The sequence below is a fragment of the Somniosus microcephalus genome, chromosome 9, assembly GCF_052327205.1.
Source record: "Somniosus microcephalus isolate GS21.2 chromosome 9, FLI_Smic_1.0, whole genome shotgun sequence".
NCBI lineage: Eukaryota > Metazoa > Chordata > Chondrichthyes > Squaliformes > Somniosidae > Somniosus > Somniosus microcephalus.
The window spans coordinates 217,801,211-217,819,799 of NC_140995.1; the positions used below are offsets into that span (position 1 = coordinate 217,801,211).

The following is an 18,589-nucleotide window of genomic DNA, read 5'->3' on the forward strand; positions in this document are numbered from 1 at the left end:
TATTCTATATATTGTGGCGGTACCACTGGTTGTACCTTACATAAAGATATACATAATTCCCTTTAACTTACCTTACTGTATGTATAACTTACTTGTTGGGGCCATTGCCCGTTTAACTTACCTGTTGGGGCCATTGCCCCTTTAAGACGCGCCCTAGCGCGCTGACGTCACGTCACGTACGACGTGATGTGCGTGCGCCGGCACAGCCCGGCCTAGTGTCTTCGGCCTCAACGGCCAGCCGACAGGAGCGACGCGATCTTCCGCTCCTGCAGCAAGCACCGGCACAGCCCGGCCTCGCGACTTCGGCCTCAACGGCCAGCGACGCAACGACGCGCATCACGAGACGCCCTAAGCGCGGGAAACGCGAACAACGTGATGACGTCACAACACAAACGCGACGACGTCATCACGCTCCCCACAGGACTGCGAACTCAGTGCTCGTAGAGTCCCGCTGGGACAAGACCTACACCACGGTGCTCCTACAGTCAGCCATCTTACCTGCTATCTTACCTGCTGTAATTAGCCTGTTCCTGTAAATAAACAACTTATTTATAGTTCGTCGAAGTCAAACTCTCTTATTTAGTGGCGATCTTCACGAACCACTACATTGATGACCCAACGACGTGAGTACGGGAGCTCATCAATTCCAACGCTACAATTGGTGAACCCGTATCCGTGAACGCTTTTCATGGTAGCAACGCGCGCCTGAACCTCGTCTTCCCACAAGACGACCAACGCACAGCCGATGAACAACCACGGAACAGCAACCGCCTAACATCGATTCCACCAAAAGCGACCCCGTCTTTGCGTACGTATTCGCAACGGAAGCGCAGCTTGGAGGTGAGCCCGTTTTTCACGAACGATCTCACAGGGGTAGAGCACGACTAACGGCAACTGTCGTCCACCAGCGCTACAATTGGTGGGTTTGTGAACGTCTTTCACAAACGAAGCATGCTATGGAAGCATCAGCCGTTCCGCTGTCGCTACCGCAATCCAGGGAGCCACAGTCTCCCTTGTGCTTTATGAAGGTAGAAGCCCTGTTCGCCGAGAACATCGATGCGGCACAGACCACGCACGTGCTCATGGTCTCCGTATTCGACTCTTCTACCGCCACACGGATCGTCCGCCTCTACGTCCAAAGCAACAGCAAGTATACATCTCTCCAAGCGCGGGGTACAGCATGTTCGGGCCCACAAGATCGGAGCGCGCCCCGCGGGGATACCACGAGGACTCACCCCCGCGAAACACGAGGACCCACTCCTCGCGCATGAGGACCCATCCCTCGCGAACCACGAGGACCCATCCCTCATGAAAAACGACAACTCCTTCTCCGCCGACGACGCACCAGCCCTTCAGCCTGCTGGTTGTGTTACCTACTACACGATTCGGCATGAACAGAAGGCATGCCGCTCTCCCGGCTGTTTTCTCCTAAATCTACAACTGTTACAAGTGTTGCCGCCCTCCAAGCAGAGTTAACCCCTCCTGAAAGCAACAACAACCTGGACCGTTGCCGCCCTTTCTCCAGTTTTCCCTTTAACAAACGCAAACATCTACTGATGCTGCACACATCGAGGACGGGTCCAACGGGCATCCTGTGGCCGCGATCAGCCACGTGAAAGTTGCTGGCCTCACCGATCACTGATCAACGCAGCAACTCTTCACCCTCCGTTGTGTTATCGTCGTAGCACTATGGCACGCACCGTTCCGTGCGTTCCAGCCTCCCGAAGGTTTCGCTCACCTGTCGGCGAGTTCACCGACCTCGCCTGTCAAGTCCTTCTGGATCGCTCATTTGGCGTTCCTGCAGAGTTCGTCGGAACAAGGATTTGTTTCAACATCAATGGAGACATCGCCCGCGTCCGCCCAACCTGCCCGTCACTCTGACAAGGCCTGCTGTTTCGCACGTCTCCACGGTCCTTCGCCTGATGGATACGTTTTATTCGCCACGATGCGCGTAAGGATCCACTCACGAGCAGCATCTTCATACCTCGCCTACCAAGTCGAGACAGCACGACCGCCGTGACCACCAGCTCGTCAGACCATCTCATCCTTGGACTTTCGTTAAAGCGAATTCTGGGGGGGCCTATGTGGTGGTACCACTGGTTGTACCTTACATAAAGATATACATAATTCCCCTTAACTTACCTTACTGTATGTACAACTTACTTGTTGGGGCCGTTGCCCCTTTAACTTACCTGTTGGGGCCATTGCCCCTTTAAGACGCGCCCTAGCGCGCTGATGTCACGTCACATACGACATGATGTGCGTGCGCCGGCACAGCCCGGCCTAGCGTCTTCGGCCTCAACGGCCAGCCGACAGGAGCGACGCGATCTTCCGCTCCTGCAGCAAGCACCGGCACAGCCCGGCCTCGCGACTTCGGCCTCAACGGCCAGCGACGCAACGACGCGCATCACGAGACGCCCTAAGCGCGGGAAACGCGAACAACGTGATGACGTCACAACACAAACGCGATGACGTCATCACGCTCCCCACAGGACTGCGAACTCAGTCCTCGTGGAGTCCCCGCTGGGACAAGACCTACACCACGGTGCTCCTACAGTCAGCCATCTTACCTGCTGTAATTAGCCTGTTCCTGTAAATAAACAACTTATTTATAGTTCGTCGAAGTCAAACTCTCTTATTTAGTGGCGATCTACACGAACCGCTACAATATAAACCATCCGAACCCCTCAATTAGATTCTAGCCCTGTAATCACTCCCAGGTATCCATTATTCTATGTATAAACTATCCGAACCCCTCGATTAGATTCCAGCCTGTAATCACTCCCAGGTATCCATTATTCTAAATATAAACCACCTGAACCCCTCGATTAGATTCCAGTCTGTAATCACTCCCGGGTATCCATTATTCTATATATAAACCATCTGAACCCCTCGATTAGATTCCAGTCTGTAATCACTCCCAGGTATCCATTATTCAATATATAAACTATCTGAACCCCTCGATTAGATTCCAGTCTGTAATCACTCCCAGGTATCCATTATTCAATATATAAACCATCTGAACCCCTCGATTAGATTCCAGTCTGTAATCACTCCCAGGTATCCATTATTCTATATATAAACTATCTGAACCCCTCGATTAGATTCCAGCCTGTAATCACTCCCAGGTATCCATTATTCTATATATAAACCATCTGAACCCCTCGATTAGATTCCAGTCTGTAATCACACCCAGGTATCCATTATTCTATATATAAACCATCTGAACCCCTCGATTAGATTCCAGTCTGTAATCACTCCCGGGTATCCATTATTCTATATATAAACCATCTGAACCCCTCGATTAGATTCCAGCCTGTAATCACTCCCAGGTATCCATTATTCTATATATAAACTGATATGCCTATCAATTAGTCCAATAAAAGGCGACGAGTTAAGAACGTAACTGAAGGTTTTTATTGGCTAAATAACAGAGCCCACCCTCGTGGGTGATCCGATCCAACAGGGAGGAATACTAGCCAGTCAGCTACCTTTATACCTGGGCAGGTAATGGGCGGAGTCGGAGGTGGTCAGCCCAGGTATAACAGTGCGACAAGAGGCGACCTCGTGTAGTGATGTGACAGTGAGAACAGTGAGAACAATATACAGTGATAACTATAACAGTGGCTTACCACATTCACCCCTTGTTTAGATTAGAGTCCGGCGGGGTGAAGTGTATTACCAGCTCTGGTATGTCAGTCTGTCCGGAGGCTTCGTTAGCCTCTCCGATCGTCGCAGCGGCGGTGTTACATTATCCGGTGTTAAAGCTGGTGTCTGCGTAGTCGGCAAAGGCTCGTGGGGTTCCGGCATGCCGTCTACCTCGGCTGGACTCGGGGGGTTGGGAGGGGGGGGTGAGGGTGCGAGGTCTCGTAAGGAGACAGTGTCCTCCCGTCCGTCTGGGTAAGCCACATAGGCGTACTGGGGGTTGGCGTGCAGGAGGTTCACCTTCTCGACCAGGGGGTCCGTTTTATGGGCCCTCACGTGCTTTCGCAGCAAGACGGGTCCCGGAGAGGTCAGCCAGGTTGGTAGGGTGGTTCCCGTAGTCGACTTCCTGGGGAAGACAAACATTCGGGCATGGGGGGTGGTGTTAATGGCAGTGCAAAGTAGTGACCGGATGGAGTGCAGCGCAATCGGGAGGACCTCTTGCCAGCGGGAGGTTGGGAGGCCCTTAGACTTTAAGGCTAAGAGGGTGGCCTTCCATACCGTCGCGTTCTCTCTTTCCACCTGGCCGTTCCCTCGGGGGTTGTAGCTGGTGGTCCTGCTTGCTGCAATACCCCTCTCCAATAGGAACTGACGGAGTTCCTCGCTCATGAAGGAGGCGCCCCGGTCACTATGTATATAGTTCGGGAACCCGAACAAGGCGAAGAGTTTGTTCAGGCATTTAATGACCGTGTTACTGGTCATGTCTGGGCAGGGGAAGGCAAAGGGGAAACGGGAGTACTCATCAACGATGTTGAGGAAGTACACATTACGGTCGGATGACGGTAGGGGCCCCTTGAAGTCGATGCTCAGACGCTCGAAGGGGCGGGTGGCCTTGATCAGGCTTGCTCTGTCCGGCTTATAGAAGTGCGGTTTGCACTCAGCACAGATCTGGCAGTTCCTGGTCATGGTCCTGACCTCCTCGATGGAGTATGGCAGGTTGCGGGCCTTAATGAAATGGTAGAGTCTGGTGACTCCGGGGTGGCAGAGGTCATTGTGGAGGGTCTGAAGTCTATCACTTTGCGCGCTGGCGCATGTAATGCGTGAAAGAGCATCAGGGGGGTCGTTCAGTTTACCGGGCCGGTACAAGATCTCATAATCATAGGTGGAAAGCTCGATTCTCCACCTCAAGATTTTGTCGTTCTTGATCTTGCCCCTCAGCTTGTTATTAAACATGAAGGCAACCGAGCGTTGGTCGGTGAGGAGGGTAAATCGTTTGCCTGCCAAGTAGTGCCTCCAGCGCCGTACTGCCTCCACAATTGCCTGGGCTTCCTTCTCGACCGACGAGTGTCGGGTCTCGGGGCCCTGTAGGGTCCTTGAGAAGAAGGCTACCGGCCTACCCTCCTGGTTAAGGGTAGCGGCTAGGGCGAAGTCGGATGCATCGCTCTCCACTTGGAAGGGGATTGACTCATCCACTGCGTGCATTGTGGCCTTGGCTATGTCTCCCTTAATGAGGGAGAAGGCCGCGCACGCCTCTTCCGTGAGGGGGAAGGATGTGGTTTTCAGGAGGGGTCTGGCTTTGTCCGCATAATTGGGTACCCATTGGGCATAGTAGGCGAAAAGCCCCAGGGTTCTCCTAAGTGCTTTTGGACAGTGGGGGAGGGGTAGCTCCATGAGGGGGCGCATTCTTTCGGGGTCGGGGCCGATGACTCCGTTCTCTACTACACAGCCAAGGATGGCAAGGCGCGCTGTGTTAAACACGCATTTCTCCTTATTGTAGGTGAGGTTCAGCCGTTGGGCCGTACGGAGGAATTTCTCCAGATTCACGTCGTGGTCCTGCCGGTCGCGGCCGCAGATGGTGACGTTATCTAGGTAGGGGAATGTGGCCTGCAGTCCGTTCTGGTCAACCATCCGGTCCATCTCCCTTTGGAAGACCGAGACCCCGTTGGTGACACCGAAGGGGACCCTAAGGAAGTGGTATAGGCGCCCATTCGCCTCGAAGGCGGTGTACTGGCGGTCCTCGGGGTGGATAGGGAGTTGGTGGTAGGCCGACTTAAGGTCGATGGTCGAGAATACGCGGTATTGTGCAATCTGATTGACCATGTCAGATATGCGGGGAAGGGGGTATGCGTCCAGCTGGGTGTATCTGTTTATGGTCTGGCTGTAGTCGATGACCAGGCGATTTTTATCGCCGGTCTTAACGACCACGACCTGGGCACGCCAGGGGCTGTTGCTCCCCTCGATGATGCCCTCCTTCAGGAGACGCTGCACCTCAGAGCTAATGAAAGCTCTGTCCCCAGCGCTGTACCGCCTGCTCTTGGTAGCGACGGGTTTGCAGTCGGGGGTGAGGTTAGCGAACAGGGAAGGTGGCGGCACCTTGAGGGTGGATAGGCTGCAGGTGTTACGCGGTGGGCGGTTTAACCTTCGCTGGTTGTCGACTGTGAGTGGGGGGAGGGGTCCACCGTATGTTAGGGTTACACTTTGGAGGTGGGATTGGAAGTCCAGCCCTAGTAGGACGGCAGCGCAGAGCTGGGGGAGGACGAGGAGTTTAAAGTTTTTATACTCTGTACCCTTAACCGACAAGGTCACAGCACAGTAGCCGCTAATGTCCGTGGCGTGGGACCTCGATGCCATCGAGATTCGGTTGCGCGTTGGCAGGACAGGGAGGGAGTAGTGGCTCACCGTGTCTGGGTGGATGAAGCTCTCCGTGCTTCCGCTGTCGAACAGGCAGGTCGTGGCGTGGCCGTTTACTTTGATGTCCATCATCGACTTGGACAGGTGGTGTGGGCGGGCTTGATCCAGAGTGACGGAGGCTAGCGTGTAGGTAAGCGAGTCGTTGTCGTCTGCGGGCGAGGCGGTCGTCGGGTCCGGGGGCCCGGTGGCAGTCGGGCGTGGTGTGTAAAATGGCGTCTCCCACGAGGTAGGACAAAATGGCGGAGAAGATGGCTGCCCCCATAACTCACATGAGGCACTATTGGGGTCGGTTGCCTTGATCAAAGATGGCCGCCCCCATGACTCACGTGTGGGGATACTGGCCTCAGTTGCCGTGAAAGAAGATGGCCGCCCCCACAGTTCGCATGAGGCACTGCTGGCCTCTGAAGATCCGCTCCTGCAGGCCTTAGAGAAATGGCCTTTCTTCCTGCAGGTTGTGCAGGTAGAGTTCCTGGCTGGGCAGCGCGACCTCGGGTGCTTCTCCTGGCCGCAAAAGAAGCAGCCGGCGGCCCGATCGCGGGTGCCCGATGTCGGAGCCGGTACCGGGGGTGGCGGGCCCGGTCGGGTCCGGGACGCCGACGCTGAGGTAGGTCCCGGGGGCGGCGCTGCGAAGGGTATTGCGGTAGGGGTCGGGCCCGAGTCCCAGGGTCGCGAGCAGTACCTGGAAAACGCCTCCTGGTCCTGATGGGCCACCTCCAGGGAGAGAGCGAGGGCTTCAGCTTTGTCCAGGTCGAGGTCTTTAGCTTCAAGCAGTCTTTGCCGTGAGTAGTCGGACCGTAGGCCTTTCACAAAGGCATCGCGGATATTATCTTCCGTATTTTCAACAGCCGTCACCGCTTTAAAGTCACAGTTCCTGCCGAGTGCTCTTAGCGCCCGTAAAAATTCAGCTACAGACTCTCCTGGCTGTTGCGGGCGGGATCTTAGGAGGTGCCTGGTGTACATGTAATTTACCGGGCTGCGGTACTGCTGTTTCAGTAGGTTGATAGCGGCCTCGTACGTAGTCGTGTCCTGTATGAGTGCGTATACTCTCGGGCTCGCTTGGGCGTTCAGAAGTCTTAGTTTGGATCTCTGCGGGGCGCCGGATTCTTCCAGGTAGGATTCGAAGCAGTCCAGCCAGTGTTTGAAGTTGAGGGCTGCGTTTGGTGCCTGTGGGTTTAGATCCAGGTATGGTGGTTTCAAGGCTTGCAGCCAAGCCGGCTGGTGTGGCCCGTTGTCTGGAGGCTGCTGTTGCTGTGCTGCTGGGTGAGCTCCTTGCTGTTGCTGTTCATTATCAGACATCTTTAAAATTTAGCCAATAAAATTGATATGCCTATCAATTAGTCCAATAAAAGGCGACGAGTTAAGAACGTAACTGAAGGTTTTTATTGGCTAAATAACAGAGCCCACCCTCGTGGGTGATCCGATCCAACAGGGAGGAATACTAGCCAGTCAGCTACCTTTATACCTGGGCAGGTAATGGGCGGAGTCGGAGGTGGTCAGCCCAGGTATAACAGTGCGACAAGAGGCGACCTCGTGTAGTGATGTGACAGTGAGAACAGTGAGAACAATATACAGTGATAACTATAACAGTGGTTTACCACATAAACCATCTGAACCCCTCGATTAGATTCCAGTCTGTAATCACTCCCGGGTATCCATTATTCTATATATAAACCATCTGAACCCCTCGATTAGATTCCAGTCTGTAATCACTCCCAGGTATCCATTATTCTATATATAAACCATCTGAACCCCTCGATTAGATTCCAGTCTGTAATCACTCCCAGGTATCCATTATTCTATATATAAACCATCTGAACCCCTCGATTAGATTCCAGTCTGTAATCACTCCCGGGTATCCATTATTCTATATATAAACCATCTGAACCCCTCGATTAGATTCCAGTCTGTAATCACTCCCGGGTATCCATTATTCTATATATAAACCATCTGAACCCCTCGATTAGATTCCAGCCTGTAATCACTCCCGGGTATCCATTATTCTATATATAAACCATCTGAACCCCTCGATTAGATTCCAGTCTGTAATCACTCCCAGGTATCCATTATTCTATATATAAACCACCTGAACCCCTCGATTAGATTCCAGTCTGTAATCACTCCCAGGTATCCATTATTCTATATATAAACCATCTGAACCTCTCGATTAGATTCCAGTCTGTAATCACTCCCGGGTATCCATTATTCTATATATAAACCATCTGAACCTCTCGATTAGATTCCAGTCTGTAATCACTCCCGGGTATCCATTATTCTATATATAAACCACCTGAACCCCTCGATTAGATTCCAGTCTGTAATCACTCCCAGGTATCCATTACTCTATATATAAACCATCTGAACCCCTCAATTAGATTCCAGTCTGTAATCACTCCCAGGTATCCATTATTCTATATATAAACCATCTGAACCCTCGATTAGATTCCAGTCTGTAATCACTCCCAGGTATCCATTATTCTATATATAAACCATCTGAACTCCTCGATTAGATTCCAGTCTGTAATCACTCCCAGGTATCCATTATTCTATATATAAACCATCTGAACCCCTCGATTAGATTCCAGTCTGTAATCACTCCCAGGTATCCATTATTCTATATATAAACCATCTGAACCCCTCGATTAGATTCCAACCTGTAATCACTCCCGAGTATCCATTATTCTATATATAAACCATCTGAACCCCTCGATTAGATTCCAGTCTGTAATCACTCCCAGGTATCCATTATTCTATATATAAACCATCTGAACCCCTCGATTAGATTCCAGTCTGTAATCACTCCCAGGTATCCATTATTCTATATATAAACCATCTGATCCCCTCGATTAGATTCCAGTCTGTAATCACTCCCAGGTATCCATTATTCTATATATAAACCATCTGAATCCCTCGATTAGATTCCAGTCTGTAATCACTCCCAGGTATCCATTATTCTATATATAAACCATCTGAACCCTCGATTAGATTCCAGTCTGTAATCACTCCCAGGTATCCATTATTCTATATATAAACCATCTGAACCCCTCGATTAGATTCCAGTCTGTAATCACTCCCGGGTATCCATTATTCTATATATAAACCATCTGAACCTCTCGATTAGATTCCAGTCTGTAATCACTCCCAGGTATCCATTATTCTATATATAAACCATCTGAACCCCTCGATTAGATTCCAGTCTGTAATCACTCCCAGGTATCCATTATTCTATATATAAACCATCTGAACCCCTTGATTAGATTCCAGCCTGTAATCACTCCCGGGTATCCATTATTCTAAATATAAACCACCTGAACCCCTCGATTAGATTCTAGCCCTGTAATCACTCCCGGGTATCCATTATTCTATATATAAACCACCTGAACCCCTCGATTAGATTCCAGCCTGTACTCACTCCCGGGTATCCATTATTATTCTATATATAAACCATCTGAACCCCTCGATTAGATTCCAGCCTGTAATCACTCCTGGGTATCCATTATTCTAAATATAAACCATCTGAGCCCCTCGATTAGATTCCAGTCTGTAATCACTCCCAGGTATCCATTATTCTAAATATAAAACATCTGAACGCCTCGATTAGATTCCAGCCTGTAATCACTCCCAGGTATCCATTACAGATAAACCATCTGAACCCCTCAGTTAGATTATTTCCATGTGATCACTCCCAGATAGTCATTATCCCCTAATTCGTTCAATTGGTGCCAAACGTAACTGAACTTTGGTCTCATAAAGTTGCATAAATATGAAAGTCAATACAAAAAGCAGGTTTGCAAAATTGGCTAATGTGGAAAAAGATAACCAAATCCACTTTTACTTACCTGATGTTGGTACAGTTTCTGATGGTAGGTTTTCTGAACAAGAGAGGTCACTGCCCCAATTCTGAAAGAAAATGAATCACTAACTCAGGGAATCTACGCAGGAATGTCCAATGATTTGGGTGCTTGTATTATGCAGTTGCTAAAACCATGCAATAGGCTTGTCAGACCATATCATTCACAAGTCAGATCAACATCCTTTGTGGAGTTGGTTGTATCTTGCAAGAATGTATCTTGATGTAGGTCACAACTCCACCGCTTCATACAGCCTCTGTGGTGACTTCCATCACTTCTTTGTAATGAACATCAAGACGGTACTATTCACATCAGAACTCTTTGAGGGGGTAACTAGGGAATAGGGACTATCTAGTTCTATAATGTACTTGGATTTTCAGAAGGCTTTTGATAAAGTGCCATATGTGAGACTTTTAAAAAGTTAAAATTTAGAATTAGTGGCAAATTAAACGGCTGGATTAAATCCTGCCTTTGAAATAAAATGTGAAATGCTTATGTTGGGGACCGTGATTATTGGGTCTCAGCAGCCTGTTATAGGTCACTTGCAATTTAGACTAAATAAGGTGAGGATAATTCTGATAACATAAGATCTGGTGACAACACCATGCTTTATGGTTATTATGGATTTTAATGGTAATTGATAAGTAGTTTCAACATTTTCCGTATCCCCCATTTTTACCCATGACAGTTCATTTATTACAATGACAGGTTTTGCAAAATGTACAGCCATTGAACGATAAGATTACCTCAGGGGGTTTGATGGTTGGCTCTAAACCTTGGTAAGTATAGTTGCTATTCTTGAATGTTCTAAGAAAGGGTTGATCCTGTAATGGAATAAAGAAATACAAATAGCCTCATGAATCCTTTTAACTGCAGAAATATATGCAACAGAAGCTTATTAATATGAATTCTGTGATAGTGACCTCCCATTATAACAAACGCAGGAGAATGCTTCACTGTGCCTACTTCAGATTTAAAACTTTGGTTCTTCGGTTTAAACCCTTATATAAGATTTTGTTTGTATCACTTTTCCAAAGCCATTCATGGAACAAACACTTTGGGGGAATTTTCACTTTGGGGCAATGGTGTAAAACGAGTGATATCGATTTATCCGCCGATTATACCAAAATGGTTTTCCCTTCCTTTATTGAGGTCAACGGAAAGGAAAATCAGGTGGGGTGCATAATGGGCAGCGAATTCGATATCACCCGTTTTACACCATCGTTCAAAGGTAAAATCATCCTCTTTGAGTCAACTGTCCATGTTTTGCTAAAGCAAAATGCTGCAGATGCTGGAAATCTGAAATAAAAGGAGAAAATGTTGGAAATATTCAGCAGGTCAGGCAGCATCTGTGGAGAGAGAAACAGAGTTAACGCTTCAGGTCGATGACCTTTCGTCACAACTAGTTCATCGACCTGAAACGTTCATTCTGTTTCTTTCTCCCCCCACAGCTATTGTCTGACCTACTGAGTGTTTCCAGCATTTTATGTCCTTGTTTTCTGTCTGCCTGGCTGAAATTCTTTATTGGTCCGGCAAGGAGAGTTAATGTAAGTGCACCATCTCCCTGTGATAAGTCATGCAGCTAATATCTTCTTTTTACTTATCTACAAGTTGCCTTTTGACATTATCCAGAAGGATGGAGTCAGCTTCAAAATATGTGCTGATCATAGATGAGCTACAACTTTCCCAAGATCAACCTTAAGACTATGGAACATAGGAACAGGAGTAGGCCATTCAGCCCCTTGAGCCAGCTCTGCCATTCGATGAGATCATGGCTGATCTGCAATCTAACTCCATGGCCTAGAAATTCATTAAGGCGCCGCCAGCTTTGCGGCCAGTTACCGCCAAAGAGGGCTTCTGTGCCAATAGAGGAGTTTGCGCTGATATTCAGCGCAGCGGTAATGGCGGCGGTAGCCGGTAGCGCTGCGCCGACACCGATGACGTCATCGGTGTGCGCAGTGCCCCGGTTCTGCCCCGCTACCGGCCCGACCCCCATATTTAGTTGCGGCCGCCTCTTCTGCAGCGGCCGCAAACAGCGATTGGAAAACGGGGCCGTCCTACATCGTTACTGGGGCGCTTTAAGGTGGAGGTGCGGCCGGCCGCTTTTTCGGCGGCCGCCTGCCCGCACCTCCTTCCCCAGCCTCCTCCACCCCCACCCCCCCCGCGGCATTGCCGGCTGCTTTCCGCGAGGCCGGCACTTCTCCGTGGTGCTGGGCTCATTTGCCGGCACAATCCAGCGGCGATCTCCCCGTTGCAGGCACCTCCCCCTTAAGAGAAGGAGGAGGCCTGCAGTACCGCAGCCTGCCGCTCCGCAGCGGGTGGCGCAGCGGCGCCTACAGCGCTGAAATTCAGCTTCAGCGCCCCAAGCGGGGGCGGGCACACCCTGGAATAGCGCCCGGTTCCGACTTGGGGCGCAAAAACTGAATTTCTGACGGTCGCAACTGGCTCCGCGCCCAGCGCTAACTTTTGGGCGCTAGCCAGCTGGCGGGGCCATAGTGAATTTCTAGGCCCATATACCCACCTTTGGCCCATATCCCTTAATACCTTTGGTTAACAAAAAGCTATCAATCTCCGATTTAAAATTAACAATTGATCTAGCATCAATTGCTGTTTGCGGAAGAGAGTTCCAAACTTCTACCACCCTTTGTGTGTAGAAGTGTTTCCTAATTTCACTCCTGAAAGGTCTGGCTCTAATTTTTAGACTATGCCCCCTAGTCCGAGACTCCCCAACCAGCAGAAATAGTTTCTCTCTATCTACCCTATCTGTTCCCCTTAATATCCTGAAAACCTCAATCAGATCACCCCTTAACCTGTAAATTCTAGGGAATACAGCCTTAATTTGTGTAATCTCTCCTTGTAACTTAACCCTTGAAGTCCGGGTATCATTCTGGGAAACCTACCCTGCACTCCCTCCAAGGCCAATATCTCCTTCCTAAGGTGTGGTGCCCAGAACTGCTCCCAGTACTCCAGGTGTGGTCTAACCAGGGTTTTGTATTGCTGCAGCTTAACTTCTACCCCCTTGTATTCTCGCCCTCTAGATATAAAGGCCAGCATTCCATTAGCCTTTTTGATTATTTTCTGTACCGGTTCGTGACATTTTAATGATCTATGTACCTGAACCCTCAAGTCTCTTTGGACATCCACTGTTTTTTGCCTTTCACCATTTCAAAAGTACACTGTTCTATCCTTTTTAGGTCCAAATTAGGTCACATTTGCCTACATTGAAATCCATTTGCCACAGTTTTGCCCATTCACTTAATCTATCAATATCCCTTTGGAAATTTATGCTTTCATCTACACTGCCTACAATGCCACCTATCTTTGTGTCATCGCCAAATTTGGACCTATGACTTTCTATGCCATCATCTAAGTCGTTAATAAATATTGTGAATAATTGAGGCCCCAACACAGATCCCTGCGGGACACCACTAGTCACATCCTGCCAATTTGAATACTTGCCCATTATCCCTACTCTCTGTCTCCTGCCGCTCAGCCAATTTCCTAACCAGGTCAATAATTTGTCCTCAATTCTGTGGGCTTCTACCTTAGTTAACAATCTCTTATGTGGGACTTTATCAAATGCTTTCTGGAAGTCCATATAAATAACATCCATAGACATTCCCCTGTCCACTACTTTAGTCACCTTCAAAAAGTTCAATCAGGTTTGTCAGGCATGACCTACCTTTCACAAGTCCATACTGGCTCTCTCTGATCAACTGAAAATTTACTAGGTGTTCAGACACCCTATCCTTAAATATAGACTCTAGCAATTTCCCAACAACAGATGTTAGGCTAACTGGTCTATAATTCCCTGGTTTCCCTCTCTCGTCATTCTTAAATAGCGGAGTGACATGCACAATTTCCCAATCTAAAGGAACGGTTTCTGAATCAAGAGAACTTTGGAAGATTATAGTTAGGGCATCTGCAATGTGCTCACCCACTTCCTTTAAAACTCTGGGATGGAAACCATCTGGTCCTGGGGATTTGTCACTCTTTAGTGCCATTATTTTCTTCATTACTGTTATTTTACTTATATTCATTTTATTGAGTCCCTGTCCCTGATTTAGTTTCCTTTGGATTTCTGGCATGCTATCCTCTTCCTCTACTGTAAATACTGATGCAAAGTAAATATTCAACATGTCCACCATTTTCTTATTATCGTTGATAATATCACGGCGTTCAGTTTTTAAGGGGCCAACATTGCTCCCGACTACCCTCTTTATCCTAATATAATTGTAAAAAAATGTTGTGTTGATTTTGATATCCATTGCAAGTTTCTTTTCATATTCCCTTTTTGTAGCTCTTACTATCTGTTTTGTGATCCTTTACTGTTCTTTGTATCTTTTCCATTCGCCAGGATCTGTGTTATTTTTTGCAGTTTTGTATGCTTTTTCTTTTAGGTTTATGCTGGCCCTCGCCTCTTTAGTCGTCCATGGCTGTTTTATTGGCAAGTAGTGCTCTTGCCCCTCAGGGGAATAAACTGATTCTGTCTCAACTTACAGAAATATGGCCATCGACTTTGGCTCCTACCAACAAATCCATACCATAGCCTCCTAATAAATCCTGCTTCCCAGTTTCTCACTCAGGCTAAACCCAAGTGTTAGCAACCTCAGAGTACTTTTCTGTACTGAGTTGAGTTTTAAACTGCTCATCTTCCCATTACCATATCTTCAGCAACTCCAGAATGAATGTTTCCATAACCTATCCAGCTCCACCCCACACAAAGTCTAACTCATCCACAACTCTGCTGCCAAACTATATCCTGTACTAAGTCTTGCTCACCTACGACCCCTGTCCCCACCAACCTTCACTGGTTCTTTTCCCTATTTTATTGATTTCAAAATCCTCATTCATCATCTAAAAATCCCATTATGGCCTTGCTACACTCAACCATCCCAACCCCTCTATCTTTATATCCCAGCTCATACCACTCCATACTGCAGCGTATCAGGGCACTGACAAGCCATGCCATTGGAGTTTCCACACATTCAATTTAAGTTCCTCCTTGACACACAAGCAAGGGGGAAAGATGACTCTGGTCGCTATGTATATAGCAATATTTTAAATGTGTCCATGACGATTTCCTCTGGCAGATCGTTCCAGAAAAATTCACAAACACATTCTTTTTGAACATAAAATACCAAACAGAAGAAATATTCCTGAACACGTTCACAATGTTGCTTCATAAAGCCTCCAGAGGAACTCTCCGCCCACAGCAGCGCCTATGATTCTTACCTGGGATGGGCAGCTCAGAGATATATTTGCTGTGACATCTTGAAAATCGGATTTTTCACCAACAGGTTGCAACTGGGGAAAATAAAACACAGTTACATTTTTTTTCTCAATGGGAATGAGATTTATTTTCTCTCCTTCTCTCTAGCTTTTCCTGTGCCCCACACCATTCTCAGGGCAAGATGGTGAGTTTGGTGGTGGAGCTAACTTTGGTCAACTGCCGGGGAGGAGCAAGTCAAATTCGAGATTTGACCAACTTGGCAAGAAAGGGAACAGCGCCAGGGACCCGTGTTCGAATCTGGCCTCGGGTGACTGTCTGTGTGGAGTTTGCACATTCTCCCTGTGTTTGCGTGGGTTTCCTCCGGGTGCTCCGGTTTCCTCCCACAGTCCAAAGATGTGCAGGTTAGGTTGATTGGCTATGATAAATTGACCCTTAGTGTTAGGGGGATTAAATACGTGGGGTTACGGGGATAGGGTGGGATATATGTTGGTGCAGGGGTTACGGGGATCGGGTGGGATATGTGTCGGTGCAGGCTCGATGGGCCGAAATGGCCTCTATCTGCACTGTGGGGTTTCTGTGATTTCTGTTTCTGTGATTCTGTGAAGGCTGTGCCGGGGACGCGCACCGACTTTCAGGCCAAACCCGGAGGCCAATGCCGGGTGACAGAGATTCCTGGGAGCAAAATGGAGGGCCGTGGTCCTCCAAAGCACCATTGGCCAACCTCAAAATACTTGGGGGATCATGACCCCTTATCTGACCCCCCGCGCCCACTGTTGACTTTGACGCTGGATGTTACTCCCAAGCCCTCTAGCAATGCCAACATACCAAGGGGGATGTTTCCTTTGGACACTATCTCTAGCAAAATCAGAAGCAGGTTCTTTGAGAACTCGTTCATGATTCAAACAAGAGATAGTAGCCAGAGGAAATCTCTTGCGCCTCGACGTGGGGAATCACAGGTGTGAATCCATGTCTTTTCAAACTGTGAATGTGGAAGAACTTCTGAAATAAAAACAGATATTGCTCAAAATACACAGCAAGTCTTTCAACACCTAAAAAGTGAAAAGAAAAGAGAGAACTTGCATTTACATAGGACCATTCACGACCTTGGGATATCCCAAAGTGCTCCACAGCCAATGAAGCACTTTTGAAGTGTAGTCACTGTTGTGATGTAAGTAAATTCAGAAGCCAAGTTTGCACACCGCAAAGTCCCACAAACAGCAGTGAGATAAATGAACAGTTAATCTGTTTTAGTGATGCTGGTTGAGGGATAAATATTAATGGTGTCATGGGCCCTTTTCTGTCCATTTGCGCAGGTAGACAGGGCCTCAGGTTAACGTTCATCAGAAAGCCAGCACCTCAGACAATGAAACACCACCTCAGTACTCCATTAAAATGCCAGCCTGGATTACATGCTCAAGTTTTGGAGTGGGGTTCAAACCCACAACTCTTTGGTGACAGATTTCCCCCCGGTGCAGTTGGCACTGTGCACGACCCGTGTGGTCCCGGATCAGATTCACCTTGGGTCCGAATGATGGAATTGGACCCCGACTTTTGAATATTTATGAGGCCCTCGCATGGCTCTGATAGTTAAAATAAAGGCCGGCGGGAGTGCGGGGTGAACGGGGGTTTATTACCACTGACAGCCATGGCTCAGTTGGTAGCACTCTCACCTCTGAGTCAGAAGGGCGTGGGTTCAAGTCCCACTCCAGAGACTTGAGCACTTCAGTGCTGTACTGAGGGAGTGCACTGTCAAAGCTATAAATGTTGTATTAAATCAGGCTTCTCTTCGGATGTGAGTCTGTGCCAATCCAGAGCTTGGGAGTCACCAGGTTTCGTCAAGAAAACTCATGTTGGATTCATCTGGATTTATATACGAATCTGACTTTGTTTTTGTAAACTAAGTGAGGAGATTCAGATGTAGGTGGAACCAAATTTCCTTCCTCCACAATTAATTATTGCAGCTTGCTGTGTCGGCCAACACTGCTGCTGCTCCTCTCCCACTCTCGAGACTGTTGTAAAATGCACTGCAAAACCCTGAGCCCTCTGCAAATGTGAAAGACTAGGCAACCACCTCAGGGTTCAAATGACCTTTCTGTTGTTTGCTGTGGCTGTTTACTCGTAACACTAAGAGATGTGTTTGTTGATCAGCTGTAATATTTGTTCCTTTTGTGCTACTGGTGCTAATGACTCCTATTACCATGCTAATGACACTTGTGATCTCAAGGCCGCTTATATGATGAAAAACAAATAGCTTGGGGTCTTGTCAGTTGTTGTCATGGATCCCTGTCATTATATAACCATGTGTGGTGAAAGGCTCTTATTGGGGATGATTGTTTATCACTGAGTTGTCAACAGGACATTGACAAGTTCATGGTTGGTGTGAGTAATTTATAATAGATTCCATCTTTGATACTCAGAAACTAAAGGGAGCCTTGTTCCAAAATGTTTATTATAGTTATAAAAGAAGCTAATACAAGAAGTAATGAGTTAAAATACAAAGCTTATACTTATAATATAGTAAAATAAGAGAGATACAACCTGTCAACATCTACAAGGATTCGAGGCGATCGATCTTGAATGGCCTTGTGGCAACACGTTAACGCGTCCAGCCTTGCTACGAGAATGTTCTAATATTCTATACTTTACGCCTGCCTTATATACATTAAGTCATTCATTATGTTATGGGAACATCAGCCTGCTTTTGTGCCTGTATGTCAATAGATTTCAATGTTTCCCCAAGCCAAGCAGTCTCCTAACCATTCCCGCACATTCTGAAATGGTAGAAACAATCAACAAATGGTTCCTATGCTATGATCCCATAAATATAAGATAATCACAGTAGACTAAATGTCTTTTTTTGATTCATTCATGGGATGTGAGCGTTGCTGGCAAGGCCAGCATTTATTGCCCATCCCTAATTGCCCTTGAGAAGGTGGTGGTGAGCCGCCTTCTTGAACCGCTGCAGTCTGTGTGGTGAAGGTACTCCCACAGTGCTGTTAGGGAGGGAGTTCCAGGATTTTGATCCAGCGATGATGAAGGAACGGTGATATATTTCCAAGGCAGGATGGTGATATTAGGACAGGTGACCAAAAGTGGTCAAAGAGATAGATTTTAAGGAGCAGCTTAAAGAAGGAGAGAAATGTAGAGAGGCAGAGAGGTTTAGGGAGGGAATTCC

General features: G+C 47.9%; 1 protein-coding gene across 1 annotated transcript in view; it reads right to left on the reverse strand.

The window, feature by feature from the left end:
* Positions 1–18,589, reverse strand: part of plb1 (phospholipase B1) — a 207,006-nt gene that overhangs the window by 42,954 nt on the left and 145,463 nt on the right. The window contains exons 42-44 of the mRNA XM_085997907.1: positions 15,417–15,488; positions 10,928–11,005; positions 10,170–10,230 (exon numbers count right to left, since the gene is read on the reverse strand). Of these exons, the coding sequence (XP_085854033.1) occupies positions 10,170–10,230; positions 10,928–11,005; positions 15,417–15,488 (211 nt within the window). The remainder of the gene's footprint in view (positions 1–10,169; positions 10,231–10,927; positions 11,006–15,416; positions 15,489–18,589) is intronic.